Source organism: Pristiophorus japonicus, chromosome 17 (genome assembly GCF_044704955.1).
Source record: "Pristiophorus japonicus isolate sPriJap1 chromosome 17, sPriJap1.hap1, whole genome shotgun sequence".
NCBI classification, from domain to species: Eukaryota; Metazoa; Chordata; class Chondrichthyes; family Pristiophoridae; genus Pristiophorus; species Pristiophorus japonicus.
In genome coordinates, this window is record NC_091993.1 from 835,875 (window position 1) to 858,796 (window position 22,922).

A 22,922-nucleotide genomic window follows, 5' to 3' on the forward strand; every position below is an offset into this window, starting at 1 on the left:
TATGGCCTACTCCTGTTCCTATTTCTTATGTTCTTTGTTCTGGTGAAAAGAGCCCTATCTTCTCGAGTACAGCAGGCGGTGAAGACGGCAAATGGTATGTTGGCCTTCATAGCAAGGGGATTTGAGTATAGGAGCAGGGAGGTCTTACTGCAGTTGTACAGGGCCTTGGTGAGGCCTCACCTGGAATATTGTGTTCAGTTTTGGTCTCCTAATCTGAGGAAGGACGTTCTTGCTATTGAGGGAGTGCAGCGAAGGTTCACCAGACTGATTCCCAGGATGGCCGGACTGACATATGAGGAGAGACTGGATCAACTGGGCCTTTATACACTGGAGTTTAGAAGGATGATTGGGGATCTTTTAGAAACTTACGAGATTCTGACGGGACTGGACAGGTTAGATGCGGGAAGAATGTTCCGATGTTGGGGAAGTCCAGAACCAGGGGACACAGTCTAAGGATAAGGGTAGGCCATTTAGGACTGAGATGAGGAGAAACTTCTTCATTCAGAGAGTTGTTAACCTGTGGAATTCCCTGCCGCAGAGAGTTGTTGATGCCAGTTCATTGGATATATTCAAGAGGGAGTTCGATATGGCCCTTACGGCTAAAGGGATCAAGGGGTATGGAGAGAAAGCAGGAAAGGGGTACTGAGGGAATGATCAGCCATTATCTTATTGAATGGTGGTGCAGGCTCGAAGGGCCGAATGGCCTACCCCTGCACCTACTTTCTATGTTTCTATGAGTCTCTCACCATAATTGAAGCCTCACATCCCTGGCACCATCCTAGCGAATCACATCAGCATCGCCCTGACATTTCTCCTCAAATCTGGCTTCCTAAACTGGACCCGGCGAATAGCATAGCTGCATTTCAGGGACAGCGAGACAAACACATGAAGGAGCGAGGGATGGAAGGATTTGCTGAGCTGAAGAGGAGTGAACGGTATATAAAGAGCTGCAGGGACCAGGTGGGCCGAGCGGCTGTTTCTGTGCCGTGGATTCTCTGTAATTCCACGAAGGGGGAAATGAAAGTCCATTTGTTTTCTCAGACGCTCTTAGTTATGAGGGATGGTGAAGTCGATCATTTTCTACTTGCTGATTCGATGGAATGTGCTCCAGTGACTGCCACGTTTTAATACTTAAGCTGCAATGGAGTGGAATGCTCAAAGGCTTTGCTGTATGAGCCTCGAACCAATTTGATTTCAGATACCTCGGAATGACTAACGTTAAGTCCACGAGGTGAATGGCAGGATGAAGCAGAGTGTTGCACCAACAGGCAGGTCTACTTTGGGGCTGTTTCAAATGCAGGATGAAATGATGTTTAAGTTGAGCACTGCCATCTGAGCGCACGCTGACAATGATGGATAAATAATTCACTATCAGCACGTATCAATAAGCAGTCTCTGTCAGCATGAATTTTATCCCCTGATGTTGCCGCTGAATCAAGGAAGTGATTGAGACAGGCGCATGAAAGCGACCAGTTTCACTTAAAAAATGTGGTTTTAATTGGAATGGAAACCACTTGCCGTCTGCATTGCGACACCTCTTGATGTTTCTATCACCTGGGATTGGATTGAAAGTGTGCCAGGGCTTTTAATTCTGAGCTGGTTAGACTTTCTCAAGTATTTGAGGCGTCCGGCACTCCACCTGTGCAACAATATGCAGGGAGATCTGCTCAGGAATTCTCTTCTCTTCACATTTTAACCTATTTGTCTGTTCTCTTCATAATCTTTTGTTCCCTGACGCCGCCCCCCCCCCCGGGCTTCTTACCACAACACACCCTCCTTGAGTGAGGAAGGTACGCTGCATTTAGCCACACACTTGCGTAGCACAGGCAGCGGAAGGAGCGTGCGGCAAACCAGTCCCACCCACCCCTTCCCTCATCGACTATCTGTCCCACCTGTGACAGGGACTGTGGCTCGCGTATTGGACTGTTCAGCCACCTAAGGACTCATGTTTAGAGTGCAAGCAAGTCTTCCTCGATTCCGAGGGACTGCCTATGCGTACAATACAGTTAAAGCTTGGCCAACAGGAACAGTGGTTCAGTGAGACCATTTGCACTTGCCCTGAAAAGCAGGAGCACTTCAATGTCCAGGGGATGCTCTGTAACTTGCATTGGCTGGGACTTAAACCCACCATCCTTTGCTCTTGTGCTGATGCCTGCTGAACATGCCTTCCTGTCAGGAGTCAAGAAACTGTTCGTTTCTTTTGTCTCCTGTTTTTATCCCCTCTCCTGACCCGTGCTGGGAGCTATGGCTCAGACAGCATTCAAGTGGCCGGTCTCTATGTGGGAACGGAGAGAGTGAGTGTTGCCAGGCTATTTTGACTGTGGCCGACACCACAGTCAAGGCCAGTCTTGTCCACTAAATCACACACACACACACACACACACGTAATGTCCAGCAGGACCCACTGGATAGCGATCGGAAATAGAACTCTGAATTCCTCCCCCCGCCCCCCACACCACATCTCTCCAGTCTTGGAACAGAGATACACTGTGATGGCCTGCCCGAGCTAAGGTGACCGTAACTCAGCCCATATCGTACCTGTGATGGTACCGGACTGTTTGACGCGGTACTGTGTCACACATAGGTTTTGAGGCTTTGAATGTGCATCCTGCATCAGGAATGAAGACCAAAGATAAACAGGTATTTTAGTAAATTTGAGAAAAACAATAAAGAGAAAAGGGGGAGAGAACCGAGCGATGTACGAATCACAGGGAGGGAGTGAATGAGTTGAGCAACCGGCGCACTGCATTTAATTGCTGATTTAGCGCAGTCTCTACACCTTGTATCTTCTGATGGTCCAGTTTCATATTGATGATAATGAAAATAACAATGTGTTTCAATTCGATTCTGGAGCCAAACATCAACCTGATACAGTATTGCTAAATTATCACATTGCTGTTTGTGGGAGCTTGCTGTGCGCATATTGGCTGCCGCGTTTCCCACATTAAAGCAGTGACTACACTCCAAAAAGTGCTTCATCGGCTGTAAAGCGCTTTGGGACGTCCTGCGGTTGCGAAAGGCGCTATATAAATGGAAGTCGTTAAAGGGGAGAGATTCAATCTTTGTTTAACTTTGGCCACTGGGCCACCAGGGAGGGTTTCGGCCAGACCAGCGGCCAGGCTGCCCGTTGGCGGCCCGGTTGAACCCGGGGGCAGTATTTTGCCGGATGATCGGCAAGTGGGCCGGAAGAAATGTTTCCATTGTGGCCGCGGCAGTGGGCCCTCCCCTTTAAGGGCACGGTGCTGCCGGGCCACACTCAGTGCGGAGATGGTGCACCGGCAGAAACACCTGGTCGGGACACTGCGTGCCGGGGGATCGACAGGTGAAGCTGAAAACCGCTGTAAGTTTTTTTATTGCTTTAAATTGGTGGTTCAACCACTCGGGCGTGATGGGGTCCAGGCCGGAAAATCCCGAATTTAGGTCGGGTCGGCTTGTTGACCCCAAAGCAGCGGCCATTTGATTTTGAGGAATGGCCGCCACAAACGGGCATTAATGGGGCTCTTTGAACCCCTGAATTTCAGCCCCCCCAGTGTCAGTAAAACTGTACGAGTGAGGAGTTATAACGTTTGTAGGGAGGCTGAGAGCATTGAGGGGAGGATATATGGCAGGCAAGTGGTGCAGTATTCTGCTATATTTTATAGAATTATATACAGCACAGAAACAGGCCGTTCAGCCCAACTAGTCTGTGCTGATGTTTATACTCCGCACGAGTCGCCTCCCATTCCCTCTACCTCATCTCAGCCTTTCAGCCTATCTTCCCATTACTCATATAGAATGAGCATGTACCTCTCTGAGAATGCTCTGTTAATATTCCCAATGAATGCACATCTGAATGGTATCCTGAAAGGACAAGGGGCGATTTGTCTTGGCCTGTCTTACTCCGATTGTTTGACTGTGAGTGTGCAAACACCCCTCTGTTGGAGCAGAGAATATTGTAGGGACCCTACCCCGGGGGTGATTGGGAACGGACCAAGCTGAGGAGGAAGTCCAGTCAATCAGGAATACTCGTGGACAAAGGCAGCTGACTTGAGAGCAGCTTTGGGAGAGACTTGGGAAAAGAGCTCCCTCAACCAAAAATAAAACAGTGGGGGGAAAATAACTTGTGCTGCGGCTGGAAATACCCCACATGGCATTGAGAATGTCCTTGAGTCAGTTCCCAAATGTTCACTAAAATGGCAGCCTGTAGTGATGCTGATAGGGATGAGTTAGTATCGTGGTGAGTAACCCTGTGCGTCAGCTGGGAGACAGCGTTCAATTCCCCAGTGAGGAGAACAATTTCTAGAGTTGAGAAGAATGAGAGATGATCTCATTGAAGTGTATAAAATTCTTAAGGGGCTTGACCAGGTAGATGCAGGGAGGATGTTTCCTCTGGCTGGGGAGTCTAGAACCAGGGCTCACAATCTCAGAATAAGGGGTTGGCTATTGTGAATCTTTGGGATTCTCTATCCCAGAGAGTTGTGGAGGCTCAGTCGTTGAGTATATTCAAGACAGAGATTGGTAGATTTTTGGACATGAAGGGATATGCGGATCAGGCGGAAAGTGAATTTGATGTCGAAGATCAGCCATGATCTTATTGATTGGCAGAGCAGGCTCAAATGGCCTACTCCTGTTCCTATTTTCTATGTTCTTAAAAGTGAAATGCATGGGACATTGGTCGATCTGTACACTAATGTACTTGAAGATTCAAGCCTTTTTTAATCAATTATGTGTACATGACTAGTCCTAGTTAATTTATCTGCACAAAGCAGTGACTTGTCTGAAACCATGTTCTTTCTGAGATTAGACTGGAAAATTGAATATCTTGACAGATTTATTTTCCTAATCTAACAGTAAATCAGCATCAACTTGATGTTAGTATGTGGTGTGTGCAGGCACTGTGGCAGAATCACCTCTCATCAACAGTCAGGTAGCCAAGGGGACAGGGACAGTGGTTGCTGTTTGAAGAGACTGAAATAACAGATACCCGAGCTGCAGAAAAAGGCTGTTTGTTTATGGTAGTCTAGAGTATACAGTTGGCTGCATGTTTGTGGCAATTATTGTCTACAAAATGGCTGTGCGTTTATGGCGAATAAATGGGCTCAATTTTCCCCAGTGATTTGCGCCGCTTTTTTTGGCGTAAAATAAAAAATAAAAGTTTTCCCAACGATTGTGTGCCAGTGTAATTCAGTTCGTTACGATTTTTTAGGGTTTTTTTTGCGTAACCCGCCACCTGTACCAATTCTGGCCATTTCTGGCCAAGTTTGGCCAGCTCCAATTTACCCCAATTTTTCTTAGGCCGGCTCTGTGGAAAAACCTTCTGGGCAGTTAAGAAAATCGGCGTAGGTAAGGAAATCAGCTCAGCCGATGCAGTTCCAGGGCCTGGATAGCAGCAGCAGAGAGGGAGAGAGAGTGGGAGAGAGTGGGGGAAGAAGATTTTCGGGCCTATTTAGGAACAGGGACTGGGAGAGAGGAGGCCGTTCGGCCTAGGATAGAAGCCGGGACCGGGAGGCCATTTGGCCAGGGATAGGAGCCGGGATCGGCATCGGTAGGGGTAGGTAGACTTTTGTCATAAACATTTTAATAATTTAATGGAGGTAAGTTGCTGCAAGTGTACTGTGCTTGTGCAGGTTGCTGTGAGCTGGCTGTATGTTTCACTCTCCAGCCTCATAGTTCCTGGTTACCGTGGCAACCTGATCTTTTTGCCGCAGATCAAGGCTCCACCCTGAAAACTAAAGCCGGGCTCGGTGGGGCCAAAATGAAGAAATCAAACGGGGAAACTTGGATGATATTTTTTGCCAATCTTGGGGGCCCCCACAAAATCGGGCGTAACTCTTCAAGTACGCCCAAAAACAGCTTTGGGGAAAATTGAGCCCGATGATTGTAGATTCCCAGCTAGATGGTACAAGACGTGGCTGCTATACTGCTGGATTAGATCATGTTCACAAATTGTGATTAGATTTGTTAAATCATATCATCTAATCTCAGGATGCAAACTATTCTGCGGAATTTATAATTCGGAGTTTAGGAAAGCCAAGAATACAATCACGTCCCGAGGCCTCAAATGTCCTCACTACCTGATTTAAATATGCAGCGTTTTTAAAATCTTTGTTCTTGACAGAATTCTACAACACCTGCGGAAAGCAGGGCGATTACTCCTGGCCAATGCTTCATGCCTGTTAAGAACTTCAAAGGCTATGACATATAAGAAAGCACGTTCTCTGAAGTCAGATCTCTGGCTATCGCTTTCATGCATACAAGCACAGCTTTTAACAATGGCCCAATCTGTTACCCAGTTTACTACGTAGCATTTCTTGTACATTATACCATTTTTCAGGCTATCATTGAGGTGCTGTGCAGTTTCTATCCTCACTTTGGGACTCCTTCACGGCAAACGAGCCAAAGGTGGGCAGAGGAAACGTTTCAAAGACACCCTCAAAGCCTCCCTGATAAAATGCAACATCCCCACCGACACCTGGGAGTCCCTGGCCAAAGAACGACCTAAGTGGAGGAAGTGCATCCGGGAGGGCACTGAGCACCTCGAGTCTCATCGCCGAGAGCATGCAGAAATCAAGCGCAGGCAGCGGAAGGAGCGTGCGGCAAATCAGTCCCACCCTCCCCTTCCCTCAACCACTGTCTGTCCCACCCGTGACAGGGACTGTGCTTCTTGTATTGGACTGTTCAGTCACCTAAGAACTCATTTTTAGAGTGGAAGCAAGTCTTCATCGACTCCGAGGGACTGCCTATGACGATGAGGAAATGATACTGAGCTGAAAGGCTCAAACAACAGCCCAGTTACCCAGTGAAGTGTTCCTTTGTTGGACACTTTCACATAAATGGACCAGTCTCTCTCTGGATTCGTACCATGATAAGATGCTAACCATCTTTCAAAGGAAGAGAAACGTTTTTGTAACTGTGGAGTTGGCCATGTGTCAGTCAAGTGATCAATGGCATTGAGTGCCAAGCTGTGCCAGTTTAGCTCTCCTTTTTAAGCTGCGGTCACCGACAATCACAGCATTGCCCTCATTTTTTTTGGGGGGGGGGCTGGACGTTCCCGCAACACCATTTTTTCCGCCCCAAGTGGGAAATAGCCCCGCGGGAGCAGACCAGCTGCCCCTTGATGTCCCCGGCGGGAAGCTGCCTGTGATTGGGTGGCGCGCCCGCCCTTAAAGGGGAGGGCGCGCTGCCGTGGCCGCCATTTTATTTTAGTTGGCGGCCGACACCGAGGTCGGCCAGACAATGACGGCCACATGTTCGGCCAAGCTGTCAGCGGGAAGCATGACACTCCCTCTTGGGTGCCAAGCCACTGGCCCAGCTGAAATCCTCCCTGGTGGCCCAGTGTCTGCCACTAATGTGGCTGAAAAGTTCACAGCAGCCCCCCCCCCCTAACTGAGGGGAAGGGACGTTGTACACGTCAACGTGACACGGGACACCCCGCTCCCCACGCACTTCCGCCCCGCCACAACACGACTTCACTGCCCGGATCAAAAAAAAGTACAAAGAGCTGAATTTCGCTCTAACCCATGGAGCGGAGAAAAATCTTCAAGATTGGCAGGTGCGTCCCGTTTCAGTCGAGTGGCAGTTTCAGCCCCAAGCAGAGGATAGTAGTGAACGGTGGTTTTTCAGACCGGAGGGAAGTATACAGTGGTATCCCCAGGGGTCAGTGTTTGGAACCACTGCTTTTTGATATGTATTAATGACCTGGGTATACAGGGCATCATTTCAAAGTCTGCAGATGACACAAAACTCGGAAATGTTGCTACAGTGAGGAGGATAGTGCGAGACTTCAGGATTTCATGGCTGAGGTACTAAATGAGTACTTTGTATCTGTCACCACCAAGGAAGAAGATACTGCCAAAGTCATAGTGAAAGAGAAGGTAGTTGACATACTGGATGGGATAAAAATTGATAAAGGAGAGATAATAGAATGGCTGGCTGTACTTAAAGTAGATAAGCCCCCAGGACCGGATGGGATGAGTCCTAGGGAGACAAGGAGAAAATTGTGGAGGCACTGGCCATAATCTTTCAATCCTTAGATGTGGAGGTGGTAACAGAGGACTGGAGAATTGCAAATGTTACACCATTGTTCAAAAAAAGGTGTAAGATAAACCCAGCAGCTACAGGCCGGTCAGTTTAACCTCAGCAGCGGGGAAGCTTTCAGAAACAATAATCAAGGACAAAGTTAACAATCACTTGGACAAATGTGGATTGATTAAGGAAAGCCAGCATGGATTTGTTAAAGGCAAATCGTGTTTAACTAAACATTCAGTTTTTTGATGAGGTAACAGAGAGGGTTGATGAGGGCAAATGATTGATAGACTGGTGAAATAGGCAGTCACGTGGCAGATGAAATTTAATGCAAAGAAGTATGAAGTGGTACATTTTGGAAGAAAGAGTGAGGAGAGTTGATATAAACTAAATGGTAGAATTTTAATCGAGGTGTAGGAACAGAGAGACCTGGGGATTCAGATACACAAGTCTTTGAAGGTGGCAGGGACAAGTTGAGAAGGCTGTTATAAATGTTAAAGTTTGTCAATCCAGCTGTGAAATGCCCCATATTTGTGGATAATGGCTCAGTGATACATGACCCTGTAGGTATTAAAGAACTCTGTGGTGGAGGTCAGATATTTGTTGGGGGAGAATGTTAGGATTCAAGCTGCTTCAGGTACTTTTTCTCATACCCAATGCGAAGCTCTGCTTCCATGGATAAGCGCTTGCTCCCTGTTGATACGAATGTGGTCTTTGGCACAAAGTAATCTGGGTTGTAATGTGACCTGGTGAACAATGTACTTGCTTACAGTCAATATGTATATCAGAAAAAGATGGGACATCACCACACGTCTCGATCTCTCCGACTGACAGACCAGTACCACACTGAAAGGTTTATTACAGGCTAAGGACATTGATGGTGTCTCCTGTCTCGCCAAGCTCTCCCATCCTGGTACTGAAGACCAGGTTGCCTTTGAATCTCGGAGTATGAGGTGCTTAGACAGGGAGAACACAAATAGCAAGAGAAAGTCAGGTGTGCATTCTTCTGAACTGATGGTGATGGATTCAGCAATGGTAATGCCATTGACTGACAGTAGCAGGTGCTTAGATTCGCTCTTGTTGGAGATGGTCATTACCTGGCATTTATGCGACATAAGTGTTACTTGCCACTTACCAGCCCAAACCTGGATATTGTCCAGATCTTGCTGCATGTGGGCACGGACAACTTCATTATCTGAGCTCTTTGAAATAGCAAATTAACATCTGCACACACTTGCCCGATTAACCCCGCACTTTAACCTCACCCCACCCGCAGGCTACCCTTAGCATTGCCTCTGTGTGTTGAATGCCATAGGAGATCAGCCAGTGTGTGTGCCTGCGTGTGTGTTAATTAAAGAGGACAGATGTGACGGAGGCAACCAGAGAAATGAAAAGGAAAAAGTGCAAATCTGGAAATCTGAAACCAAAACAGAAAACCGAAATCTCTGAAGGGAAACGGCAGGCTGTGACATTCTGGGTGTGTGCATCTGATCAGAACAGGTTCTGAAGAAGGCTTCACACTCGGAAGGTAACCGCTTGTCTTTTCTGTTTACAAATTCTAATTGACCGGCCGTGCATTTGCGACACTTTCTGTTGTTGCAGAGGCAGTGTGTCTCCGCCGAACTTTGTGTCAGCCACTCTGAGGGTTTGGCAGCAATGTTCCCCGTAAGGTGTGCGGCCGGGCGCCGATCAGGAGGCCGCTACAGCGGCTGGAACGGATCCCGCGCACGCCGCACATTTAAAGGGGCCGCGCACCAAACCCAATTAGAGGGAACATAGTTTGGCGGGGGAAGCAACTTTGTGAACCAGTGGTAGAAGCAGACTCTGATCTGTTTTCTGTCAGCTTGCCTCTGGTTTGTCGTAGAATAGAAAAGTCCTCCTTGAATCTTACAGCGCAGAAGGAGGCCATTTGGCCCATCGTCCCTGTGCTGGCTCTTCGAAAGACTTATCCCAATGAGTTCCACTTGCCTGCTCTTTCGCCATAGTTTCCTTTTCAAGAATTTATCCAATTCCCTTTTGAAAATCACTATTGGGTCAGCTTCCACCAACCTTTCAGGCCGTGCACTCCAGATCAGAACCGCTCAACATATTGGACAAAATCTCCACTGAACACTCCCTGATTAAAGCAAGCCTGCTTTGGTGAGCTCTGTGTTGTTTTGTTTGACACAACACCACAGCTACTTCAGTGTTTGTACATCACGTGGAAGATTTATAATCAAATGTTGCTACTATTTTCTGGGTTAATGCTGCGACGGATTAGTGAGGTTTACTCATGATCCCAGGAAGCAGTGAATCTGTTTAACCACTCCAGGGATTTTTTTTGCTGAGTTGGACTGACTCATTTCTTCGAGCTGCCAATCACTTAACCAGTACTGATTCGAAATGAGATTGTGTCATAGTGAAGTCACGGAGCTTGTACTTCCAATATCCTTTCATGCCTTGCTCTCAACGGATCGTTCAGGTAATGTCACAGTTCCCTTGTGCTTTTCTTGAATATACAGTCGATGAGGTAACCAGAGAGGAGCTTCCCTGATCCAATGCTGCAGGTGGAGAGGTTTGCTCGCAGTAGGGAGCGTATCATGGGGGCTCTGGCTCACCAGGGCTCCCCATTGGGAAAAACAGATCATGGAATCACCCTCTCGTGTGCCTTCCTAAAAGTCAAGTGCCTTGAGCATTACAGACGTGATTAGGATAGCTGTCGGAGTTGCTGATAGAATTCATCCGACTCAATAGCAATGGTGACTAGCTGTGCAAATGTTGATGTACGAGTTGAGACCCGTACATGTTCATATTTTTTTCAATTTTCAAATTTATATTTCATGCAGTTGTGATTATTTCTTCAGGCTGTCATTGAGCGAGGGTTGTCATTATTATGTGAATGATATGAGCAGATGATAGTGGCAAGATGGATTGTTTTCGATTGAACTACTGGATTTTTATTAGGTGATTTCACAAGTACTGAGAAACGGATTTGCGTCAGTGATGTGGATAGGAGTGAGTTGGACACTTGGATAGGAGCTGTGTGAGGACAGTGGTTGGGTAATGGCTGTAGAATAAAGCCGATATTTTACTCTATTCGCTGATTTTAGTGAAAGAGTAAATATGATATAAAGCAGTGTGTAGTGTAAGGCAGTGTATGTGATATAATGCAGGGAATGCATGCAGTACAATGTGGTGCGTGCAATAAAATGTGATGCATGCAGCTTGCTATTTGGGGAAATCATATTTAAGAATCATCAAAGTCAGTGTTATGGCAGATATGGAAAGGCATTCAGCCAATCAGAAAGACCATGCAGTCTCCCAGTTACAGAATGGGGCTGGTGTTCACCTCTCCAACTCCACCGAAGCCCATTCCATGTGTTTATTGCCCTTAATACTTCAAATCTATATTTGTTTTTAACTTATTCCTATTTTTGATACCTGGTAACTTAATTTTACCTCGAACTGCAAGATGTTTGTGGTTTTCCTGCGTGTCAGTGATGTTGAACTCCTGTTTAATGGTGTTAAAATCAGAAGAACTGAAATCCCTGCATGGTGTTGAACGAACATATTTGCTACATCTGTGTAACCTATGTTTCGATAAATCTCCACCCGAGCTGCAAATTCCCAAGCCTGCTATTGTCAAAAATTATGTACCATGGAAAGAAACAAGTTGGAACTAATGGAACCCACAGCCAGTGAGGTATAAGGAGCAATTAGACTGCTGTCATCGTGCACAGGTCTGTCAATCAGGTCCCCCGTCAGTATTGGCAACGGAGCTGCACAGCGCTAGAATTGCATACTATTCATGCAGCCGCTGCATGTGTTGGAGATGCTGGAGAGCTGATTATGGCCTCCTCGATCACCAATACAAGTGCCACCCCATTTGCTGTGGCGTGCAAACAGTGGTCATTTCTCGGTGAGATGTGTTCAGAAGTGAAGTTGGAGGAACACATAATGCCCAGTGTCATTGGATAGGTTAGTTGAGTGGGCAAATGCATGGCAGATGAAGTATAATGTGGATAAATGTGAGGTTATCCACTTTGGTGGTAAAAACAGAGAGACAGACTATTATCTGAATGGTGACAGATTAGGAAAAGGGGAGGTGCAAAGAGACCTGGGTGTCATGGTACATCAGTCATTGAAGGTTGGCATGCAGGTGCAGCAGGCGGTTAAGAAAGCAAATGGCATGTTGGCCTTCATAGCAAGGGGATTTGAGTACAGGGGCAGGGAGGTGTTGCTACAGTTGTACAGGGCATTGGTGAGGCCACACCTGGAGTATTGTGTACAGTTTTGGTCTCCTAACCTGAGGAAGGACATTCTTGCTATTGAGGGAGTGCAGCGAAGGTTCACCAGACTGATTCCCGGGATGGCGGGACTGACCTATCAAGAAAGACTGGATCAACTGGGCTTGTATTCACTGGAGTTCAGAAGAATGAGAGGGGACCTCATAGAAACATATAAAATTCTGACGGGGTTAGACAGGTTAGATGCAGGAAGAATGTTCCCAATGTTGGGGAAGTCCAGAACCAGGGGTCACAGTCTAAGGATAAGGGGTAAGCCATTTAGGACCGAGATGCGGAGGAACTTCTTCACCCAGAGAGTGGTGAACCTGTGGAATTCTCTACCACAGAAAGTTGTTGAGGCCAATTCACTAAATATATTCAAAAAGGAGTTAGATGAGGTCCTTACTGCTAGGGGGATCAAGGGGTATGGCGAGAAAGCAGGAATGGGGTACTGAAGTTGAATGTTCAGCCATGAACTCATTGAATGGCGGTGCAGGCTAGAAGGGCCGAATGGCCTACTCCTGCACCTATTTTCTATGTTTCTATGTTTCAGCCTCAGGCAGTGGCCAGGGATGGAATCGGTGGTGAGGAAACAGAATTTGTGGCCACTACCGAAGACCGTGGTTTTTGGTCTTCCCAATAATTAATTGAAGGAAAATTCTGCTCATCCAATACAGGATATTGGACAAGCAGCGTGCCAAATCAGAGGCAGTGAAGGATTGGAGAGAGGTTGTGGTGATGCAGAGCTGGGTGCTATCAACACACACGTAGAACCTGATATGTTTTCGGATGATGTTGCCAAGGGGCAGAATGTAGATGAGAAAGAAGAGGAGGCCAAGGATAGATCCTTGGGCGACTCCAGAGGTAACGATGCGGGGGTGGGAAGAGAAGCCATTGCAGGTGATTCTCTGGCTACGACTGCATAGATAACAATGGAACCAGGCGAGTGCCGTCCCACCCTGGACGGTGGAGAGGCGTTGGTGAATTGGTGAATGGAGTGCCGATGGTTCTGATGGCCGCTGATCAAAGGTCGTGGCCATCAGAATGTTGTAGCTTGTGTGCAGTTTGAAGAACATTTATACAATCTGTGCCTTCAACACTCGATTATGTTACTACTGTCATCATTGATCTGATTCTAACTTTTCCTTGTTTCCTCTTTTCATTGCAGGCTCAGCCCCGAGAAATAGGAAACCTGTTTGGATCTGGTCTGACTTGTGGAAACTGGTTTGGGGAATCACCAGCGACTGTTGCAAGTAGAATTCGTCCCAGCTCTCAGAAAGCTCAGCAGTGCTGCTCCAGAGCGTGCAGCTGACCCGTGGATTACAAATCGATTGCAGGCCTTTGAGGACAAGAAGCTGGGGGCAGAAGGGCATTAAGGTGCACTGCCTGTCTGCAGCCACCATGAACCTGGGCTTCCTGAGTTACCTGTTGCTGACGGCCAGTACTTTATACACAACTGGATTTACTCAGCCTGTTACCAAGGAGGATGATGTCATTCCGAGAATTGTTTTTAATTACAGTAAGTGGCCCCGCTCCAGACGGTGAAGAGTGATATGTGAAGTGGCGATTACAGAACCGCTGTGTGAAGTTTGGACAGGAGGCTCCGAAACCAATGCCATGTTTTGTGTAGCAGGTCACTTGGCTTCCGACCTCATGTCAGCTGTGGCTCAGCAGGTAGTACTCTCTCGCCTCTTGAGTCAGAAGGTTGTGGGTTCAAGTCCCACTCCAGGGACTTGAGCACAGAAAAAAATCTAGGCTGACACTCCAGTGAAGGGTTATGGGCAGAGGGCAGGGAAGTGGAGTTGAGGCCAAGATTAGATCAGCCATGAATGGTGGAGCAGGCTCGAGGGGCCAAATGGCCTACTCCTGCTCCTATTTCTTATGTTCTTATGCAGTGCTGAGGGAGTGCTGCACTGTTGGAGGTGCCATCTTTCGGATGAGACATTAAATCAAGGCCCCGTCTGCTCTCTCAGGTGGACGTAAAAGATCCCACGGCACTATTTCGAAGAAGAGCAGTAGAGCTATCTCTGGTGTCCTGGCCAATATTTATCCCTCGACCAACATAACACAAAAAAAACAGATTATCCGGTCATTATCACATTGCTGTTTGTGGGAGCTTGCTGTGCGCAAGTTGGCTGCCACGTTTCCTACATTGCAACAGTGACTATACTCCAAATGTACTTCATTTGCTGTAAATCATTTTGAGACGTCGGGTGGTCGTGAAAGGCGCTATATAAATGCAAGTCTGTCTTTCTATCATCTGCTTTATTTATACATGCTGCTGCTCCTCATATGACATGAAGTCAGCCATTAATAAGAATGGAAGGAAATGAGTATAGGAGTTTATTTTTCTGTCCGACAGCATGCGTTAATTTGAAAAGCTGCATCCAGAGAATTATTAACTGCTCTTTTATCCCCTTGTCCGTGGCAAACTCCGTAGCTCAGTCCGGAAGTGTTCCGGTGAGTGAAAAATGAACATTGGTTCGCTTTAATTTCTGATGGTATTTGCAACCAGAGCTCATATCACAAGCCAGCAGAGTGGCGTGATTTCCTGTTGAGATTTGGCTTCCTGCAATGATCAGAAAAGTGAATCGGTTGGAAGTCTGTTATACCAGGCCGTTTTATCATGAGTTTTCACAGTACAATTGCCCTGCAAAACAAATTGAAGTCAATAAAAACAGAAAATGCTGCAAATCTCAGCGGGTCGGGCAGCATCTGTGGAGAGAGAAACAGAGTTAATGTTTCGGGGCTGTGACCCTTCGACAGAACAGGCAAAAGTTCGAGATGTAACAGATTGTTAAGGAAGTGCAGGGCACTGAAAGGGGGAGGGGAGGAATGAACAAAAGGGAAGGTCTGTGAGAGGGTGGAAGGCAGGAGAGATTAGAGAGACAAAAGGGATGAGATGGTAATGGGACAAGTTAAGAAACAAAAGATGAGTCTAGACGGGGTGTGAATGGCAGAATCATCACCAGCTGCCATGGGAAAGAGAAAAAAAGGGTGGGTTGTTTAAATTGAAGTTGTTATCTGTCTTTGAGTTAAGTTGGAGGACTTTCAGAAACGTCGATGCATTTATAGAACAATCTACTTCACCGGAGAATTCTGCATCTTAAATCACTAACTGTTCAGAGTCAAATTGAAGGTGAGAACTGGCAGCTAAATTCCAATATTATTTGTCTTTAATTTGTGAGAGCCTTTCAGAAATAAAGGGGTAGAAATTTACCTTGGGCATTACTGCAAAACTGGCGCTATCCAATCGGCCTCCCACTGCACTCCCCACCAATGTTCCCCGTCATTTCTCTTGGCATCACACGGCACCTTTAAGGGGCTACACGGGCCGTTCAGAATACTGCGCATGCGCTGATTTTGCATTGACAAGCCGGCTGCGTGGGATCCCTGGAGCACTGCCCGGCTGCAGTTTACAGGGAATGCTGCTCCCCACCCAATACAGGTTGAACCTCCCTTATATGGAATCCTCGGGACTTGACTGTTCTGGATAAGGGATTTTTCTGGACGGGGGGTGGTCACATTGGATGGTACAGATCCTCATCATCACAGGCAGTCCCTCGGAATCGAGGAAGACTTGCTTCCATTCTAAAAATGAGTCCTTAGGTGGCTGTACAGTCCAATACGAGAACCACAGTCCCTGTCACAGGTGGGACAGAGAGCCGTTGAGGGAAGGGGAGGGTGGGACTGGTTTGCCGCACGCTCCTTCTGCTGCCTGCGCTTGGTTTCTGCATGCTCTCAGCGATGAGACTCGAGGTGCTCAGCGCCCTCCCGGATGTACTTCCTCCACTTAGGGCGGTATCTGACCAGGGTCTCCCAGGTGTCAGTGGGGATGTTGCACTTTATCAGGGAGGCTTTTGAGAGTGTCCTTGTAACGTTTCCTCTGCCCACGTTTGGTTTATTTGCTGTGAAGGAGTTCTAAGTAGAGCGTTTGCTTTGGGAGTCTTGTGTCGGGCATGCGAACAATGTGGCCTGCCCAGCAGAGCTGATCCAGTGTGGTCAGTGCTTCAATGCTGGGGATGTTGGCCTGGTCAAGGACGCTAACGTTGGTGCATCTGTCCTCCCAGGGGATTTGTAGGATCTTGCGGCGACATCGTTGGTCTCCACATGGTCTACAGGGCTGTAGTAATACCCGCCCTCTGGTACGGTTCAGAGACATGGACCATGTACAGTAGACACCACAAGTCGCTGGAGAAATACCACCAACAATGGTACAGCTACTGAACAAGGGGATATCAGGGCTGACTGGCTTAGGGCTGGGAGTGCGGCAGAGAGATCATGGAGGGGGGGGATGGTGGCGGTGTATGGCGGGGTCAGGCCAGTGATTGCAGGAGTCGGCAGCGAGGAAGGATTTCAATTTGTTCATGTCGGAGTTATGCGCATGTGCCACCCGGTGGCCGGGAATGGTTCTGGACGAGGGTTGGTTCTGGATAAGGGAGTCCTGGATAAGGGAGGTTTGACCTGTATTCCGTTCCATTGACTTCATCAGAACTGAATGTCGGGCAGGGTGTAGAACAGGCAGCCAACACAATCCCACCCGTATACTGCCACTGTCGGAGACAAATGGACCACATTAAGGTCACACTTTGCATCACAGGCAACTCCAGGTTTCAGCTTCTGGATATCATTGCTGCTGATCACTGGTGCTTCAATAAGACACCATTGTAAATTTTCTGGGGCTGTGGGGTGTGGGAAGGGACCCTGACTTCCCCGAGAGCTCCTGTTGCACTGCCCCCATCGTCAGGAGGCCGGCTTCTCTTCGGGGCGGAGTCAGGAGGCAGCAATACTTCCGGTCCGGTCCCGGCCCTCCACTCCGGCCCAACCCCCACCCCTTCTCCTGGGTTGGGCTCATTGCCTGTGCACATCAAGCTCACACTTGACGGCAGCAAACCCTCCAGGAGCGAGCGAGGAAACCCTGAGGGACCATGACGGGGCAGAAGGGCTTCCAGTGATGGGCCGAGGCTCTGTGCAGGTCTCTGGAGGGGCAGGAGGCCGTTGCAAGGCCCAAGGCCTCTCCCTCCCTTTAGGCAGCTCAGGGCCCTCATCGTCAGTTCTCGGGACCCATTGACATCTCCCTCACGGTGGCCCGAGAAGCAGCAGTATCCGGGGCGGGAGAATCAAAATGTGCCGGGAACTCGGGCCGTGCGTCCTTGCCGCCATTTTGCACGTGGCGAGCCGGGAAGGAGCAGCAGGCCGGACGGAGGGAGCGAGGGAAATCCCAGTCACAGCCGTGAGGTTACAGCAGGCTTTGCCGCCCAGATATTTTCCGACTTTCTGCGCCACATTCCTGCCGAATATCGGGTAAGGTCACGGAGGGGAATTACACCCCACCCACCCGCCATGTTGCAGGTTCAGCAGGTCAGAAATTCGCCAGCGGAGTGTGCCCGAATATCCGATCTGTGATCTCGGAAGTCGAAGCTGGAAAACACCAATCAGGGATTGACCCCCACCATATAATGTGTTCGGTGAAACTTTATCTTATCTGGGGGAGGGTGGGATAGCAAGAAGAGCGCTGTGCTTTTTTTATGTGGTAATAACATGCGTGGGTAACATGACGTGTTACAATCGTTACATTTCTAAACAACCATTGAACAGTTTGATGGTTTTATAGAATCTTACAGCATAGACAGAGGCCATTCGGCCCATCGAGCCCGTGCCGGCTCTCTGCCAGAGCACCTCAGCCAGTCCCCCTCCCCCGCCCTTTCCCCGAAGCCCTGCAATTTTTTCTCCTACAGATACTTATCCAACTCCCTTTTGAAAGCCACGATTGAGTCTGCCTCCACCACCCTCTCAGGCCGTGCATTCCAGATCCTAACCACTCGCTGCGTAAAAACGTTTTCCCTCGTGTCGCCTTTGGTTCTTCTGCCAATCGCCTTAAATCTGTGTCCTCTGGTTCTCCACCCTTCTGCCAATGGGAACAGTTTCTCTCGATCTACTCTGTCCAGACTCCTCATGATTGTGAACACCTCGATCAAATCTCCTCTCAACCCTCTCTGCGATAAGGCGAACAACCCCAGCTTCTCCAGTCTATCCATGAAACTGAAGTCCCTCATCCCTGGAACCATTCTCGTAAATCTTTTCTGCTCCCTCGCTAAGGCCTTCACATCCTTCCTAAAGTGTGGTACCCAGAATTGGACACAATACTCCAGTTGGGGCCGGGCCAGTGTTTTATACAGGGTCATCAGTTTCCTTTAACGGGCCACGTGGCCTATACAAGTTTCCACACGTGTGCGGTGTTTCCATTTAACAGCGGGTGAGCCGGCTGCTTGGGACCCTCAGACCACTGTGTAACCACGCAGGTTAACAGGGAACAGTGGTCCCACACCCCTACTCTTTCCCCACAGCCCTGAACATTTTCTCTCCTTCAAGCATTTATCCAATTCCCTTTTGAAAGTTACTATTGAATCTGCTTCCGTTCAGGTAGTGCTTTCCAGATCATATTTATTTGGTAAATCACTGCTGAACCTTAGAGTGAGAAATGTTGAGGATGTGGTTGTGGAGTCTCAGGTGGTGATATCTCCGCCTCACCTGCGTGCAAACTTCGATGAGTAATTGTTGCCAGCTTCTGCGGGGGAGATATGTAGGAAACCGATTGTTTAAAGGCGTGTAAGCAGCAAAGACCGTGAGTGATTTTTAAAGCTTGCCTGTACAGAGTTCTCCTGCTTACCACCTTTGGCACAGAACAGGCAGAACACACAAAGCTGAGGCAGAGAGACAAAAACAGTCATCTTAGATAAAAGAATAATCAACTTTGGCACAGCTTTACGTTGGGCATGCATACAAGCTGGAGCAGAAAACAACATGTTTTACAGAAATACTTGAGGGGATCTATGTGCATATAGAGCATGGGGGTTCCCAAAGAGCCAAAAGCAGTAAGGCACTGTGGTGATTATGTTTCTAGATTAGTAATCCAGCCTGCACGTCCAGGGAATCTAAGTGCTAATCTCACCATGGCAGTTTGGGAATTTGAATTCCGTTTAATATGGATTTTGTTTTTCAAACGCTGGTACTGTATCGCTAAAAGTGATCCTGAAGCTGTCAAAGGCCATTGTTAGACAGTGCCAGTGGAAGCACATCCCATAATAGTACCGCCTTCGAGAGAAATTAAATAACAGAAGTGTTGGTGATGGAGTAATAGAGAAGGAGAAATAAAGTAACGGGAAATATTCAGACAAAGAGAGATAGAAAGAAAAGACATAGAGAAAGAAAAGGTTTCAACATGGGCCTCGCTCCCTCATCTTGTTAATGGATCACAATACTAGGGGGATTTCTTTGTTTAATTCATTCCGGTGATAGTTCAAACAAAAGACACCATTTGTACGTTTTTTGGCAATAAATGATTGTGCACTGGTGTGCAGTCGTCTTCTTCGGCAGTTCCTCGTATCGAGGATAACTTGCTTCCACACCAAAAAGGGATGAGTTCACAGGTGTTACAATGAAGGACCTGATATCCCAGATCCCGAACTACATGTTGAAGGGTGGAAGATGCCTGTGTGTGGATTGTTTTAACACCAGCCACCACACGGGCTTTACAGAGCTAGGTCTTGGTCCAGTGGCAAGGGTTAACCAGGACGACTGGAGACCTGCTCTGCTACACAGACCCAGCACGTACACATATCGCAGTGTGGGCAGTAATGCTAAACTGACAGCCCATTTTTCTATAACAAAAGAAAGACTTACATTTATATAGCGCCTTTCATGACCACCGGACGTCTCAAAGCGCTTTACAGGCAATTAAGTTGTTTTGGAATATAGTCATATTTTTAATATTCATTGGGGTGATGTATGTCTTGGGCTAAAATTGATGTTATATCAACTGACAGGCAACATCCTATAGCAGACACACAATGGCCCAGATCACTGCAGTCCTTGACATATGGTGAAAGTGGTGTGAATATTGAACAGCAAGGTGACAGTAGTCTTTAGCAGCGCTTAATGCCAACAAATGCCTCATCAGCCCTTTGATTGTGTGTACAGGTTACACACACATACATGCAGTTACTTTAGAATCTTGGAAAGATAGTATTGCATTTATATAGCGCCCCTCACGTTCTCAGGACATCCCAAAGCGCTTTACAGCCAATGAGATACTTTTGAAGTGTAGTCGTGTTGTAAAGGAGGAAACGCGGCAGCCAATTTGCGCACAGCAAGCTCCCACAGACCGCAATGTGATGACCAGATATCTGTTTTAGCGATGTTGATTGAAGGATAAGTATTGGCCAGGATAATGGGAAGAACTCCCCTGCTCTTCTTTGACTGAATGCTGTGCAGTATTTTACATCCCTGAGATGGCAGACGGGGCCTCGATTTAAGAATGAGACTACACTAATGCCAGTTAATCGTGCCACAGATCCAGCTTGCTACTTTTAACCAGCATTTAGATTGTTGGTGTGAGGTGATGTCCCTCCGAGCAGCTGGGGCCTATACGCATTGGAGTTTAGAAGAATGAGAGGTGATCTTATTGAAACGTATAAGATTGAGGAGGCTTGACAGGGTAGATGCAGAGAGGATATTTCCCCTCATGGGGGAATCAAGAACTAGGGGGCATAGTTTCAGAATAAGGGGTCACCCATTTAAAACGGATGTGAGGAGGAATTTCTTCTCTCAGAGGGTCGTGAATCTTAGGAATTCTCTATCCCAGAGGGTTGTGGAGGCTGGGTCATTGAATATATTTAAGGTGGAGATAGACAAATTTTTGAGCGATAAGGGAGCCAAGGGTTATGGGGAGCGGGCAGGGAAGTGGAGCTGAGTCCGTGATCACATCAGCCATGGTCGTATTGAATGGCGGAGCAGGCTCGAGGGGCCGTATGGCCTACTCCTGGTCCTATTTCTTATGTTCTTGGGTAAAAATCTCTCGCCCAGAATGTGTTTGATGCTAACTCCCGAACTCTGTTTAATTCCCACCGGCGCACTTCTCGTCCTCTCCGCCTGCCGATGCCAGTTAGGTGAGGGACTCAGCTGCTGGGACTTTCTCGCGGCGGGCGGCCTTGTGATCGGGCAGGGGGTCATGTGTATCCTTGTAGGGCCTGGGGCAACGAGCACTCCTCCTCACCCGGTGAGGTCAGAGGTCAGATGTGACCATATTTTATCTGTCTGAATTCAGCTTGGCCTATCAGTCTAAGGATAAGTGGTAAGCCATTTAGGACCGAGATGAGGAGAAACTTCTTCACCCAGAGAGTGGTGAACCTGTGGAATTCTCTACCACAGAAAGTTGTTGAGGCCAATTCAGTAAATATATTCAAAAAGGAGTTAGATGTAGTCCTTACTACTCGGGGGATCAAGGGATATGGCGAGAAAGCAGGAATGGGGTACTGAAGATGTTCAGCCATGAACTCATTGAATGGCGGTGCAGGCTCGAAGGGCCGAATGGTCTACTCCTGCACCTGTTTTCTATGTTTCTATGTTTCTTGGCGGAGTAGGCAGCACTCTCACTTTTCAGGAAGAGGTTCGTTGGATTTACACCCCGCTATAGACTTGTGCGCATAGTCCAGGCTGACCCTCCAGTGCAGCACTGAGGGAGTGCTACATTGCCGACTTTCCAATGAGCTTTTAAACACAAGCTCTGTCTGCGCTGGACACCGCTGACAGAGCAGCACTCCCTCAGTGGAGTGGGGCTTGAAACCCACAAGCTTTGATTCAGAGGCGAGAGAGTTGCCAACTGAGCCACAATTCACACCAAAGCAGGATGTTCCCCGCACAGTGACGGACACCCCACACCTGCTTAAACATTGCCAGATCAAACCAGACAATAGGTAATCCTCTTTGATCGGATTACCTCCCATAATCACTTGAAGTCACAGAGGAGTACAAGCTGATACTGAAAGGTGGAACAGTCAGCAACTAAGGTCAGCTTCCCCATATCAGAATCTAACATCTTAAATGTTTTTTTTAATATTCGTTCACAGGATGTGGGCGTCATTGGCAAGGCTGGCATTTATTGTCCACCCCTAGTTGCCCCTTGAGGAGGTGGTGGTGAGCCGCTTTATACAACTGAGTGGCTCGTTGGGCCATTTCGGAGGGGAGTTAAGAGTCAACCACATTGCTGTGGGTCTGGAGTCACCTATCGGCCAGACCGGGTCAGGGCGGCAGATTTCCTTCCCTAAAGGGCCATTAATGAACCAGATGGGTTTTTACGCCAATCCGGTAGTTTCATGGTCACCGTTACTGATACTAGCTTTTTGATTCCAGATTTATTTATTTCACTGAATTTAAATTCCTCAGCTGCCGTGGTGGGATTTGAACGTGTGTCTCCGGATCATTAGTGCAGGCCTCTGGATTACTCATCATCATCATAGGCAGCCCCTGGGAATCGAGGAAGACTTGCTTCCACTCTTAAAATCAGTCCTTAGGTGGCTGAACAGTCCAATACGAGAACCACAGTCCCTGTCACAGGTGGGACAGATAGTTGTTGAGGGAAAGGGGAGGGTGGGACAGGTTTGCCGCACGCTCCTTCCGCTGCCTGTGCTTGGTTTCTGCATGCTCTCGGCGATGAGACTCGAGGTGCTCAGCACCCTCCCGGATGCACTTCCTCCACTTAGGGCGGTCTTTGGCCAGAGACTCCCAGGTGTCGGTGGGGATGTTGCACTTTATCAGGGAGGCTTTGAGGGTGTCCTTGTAACATTTTCTCTGCCCACCTTTGGCTCGTTGCCG

The 22,922-nt window shown here is 47.9% G+C and overlaps 1 protein-coding gene across 10 annotated transcripts in view; it reads left to right on the forward strand.

Moving 5' to 3' along the window:
* Window positions 1-22,922, forward strand: part of sema4ba (sema domain, immunoglobulin domain (Ig), transmembrane domain (TM) and short cytoplasmic domain, (semaphorin) 4Ba) — a 505,268-nt gene that overhangs the window by 369,290 nt on the left and 113,056 nt on the right. For all 10 annotated transcript variants that reach the window (XM_070858285.1, XM_070858284.1, XM_070858283.1 and 7 more), the window contains one exon: window positions 13,438-13,788. In XM_070858285.1, coding sequence (XP_070714386.1) covers window positions 13,671-13,788 — 118 coding nt within the window. In that variant the 5' untranslated portion in view covers window positions 13,438-13,670. The remainder of the gene's footprint in view (window positions 1-13,437; window positions 13,789-22,922) is intronic.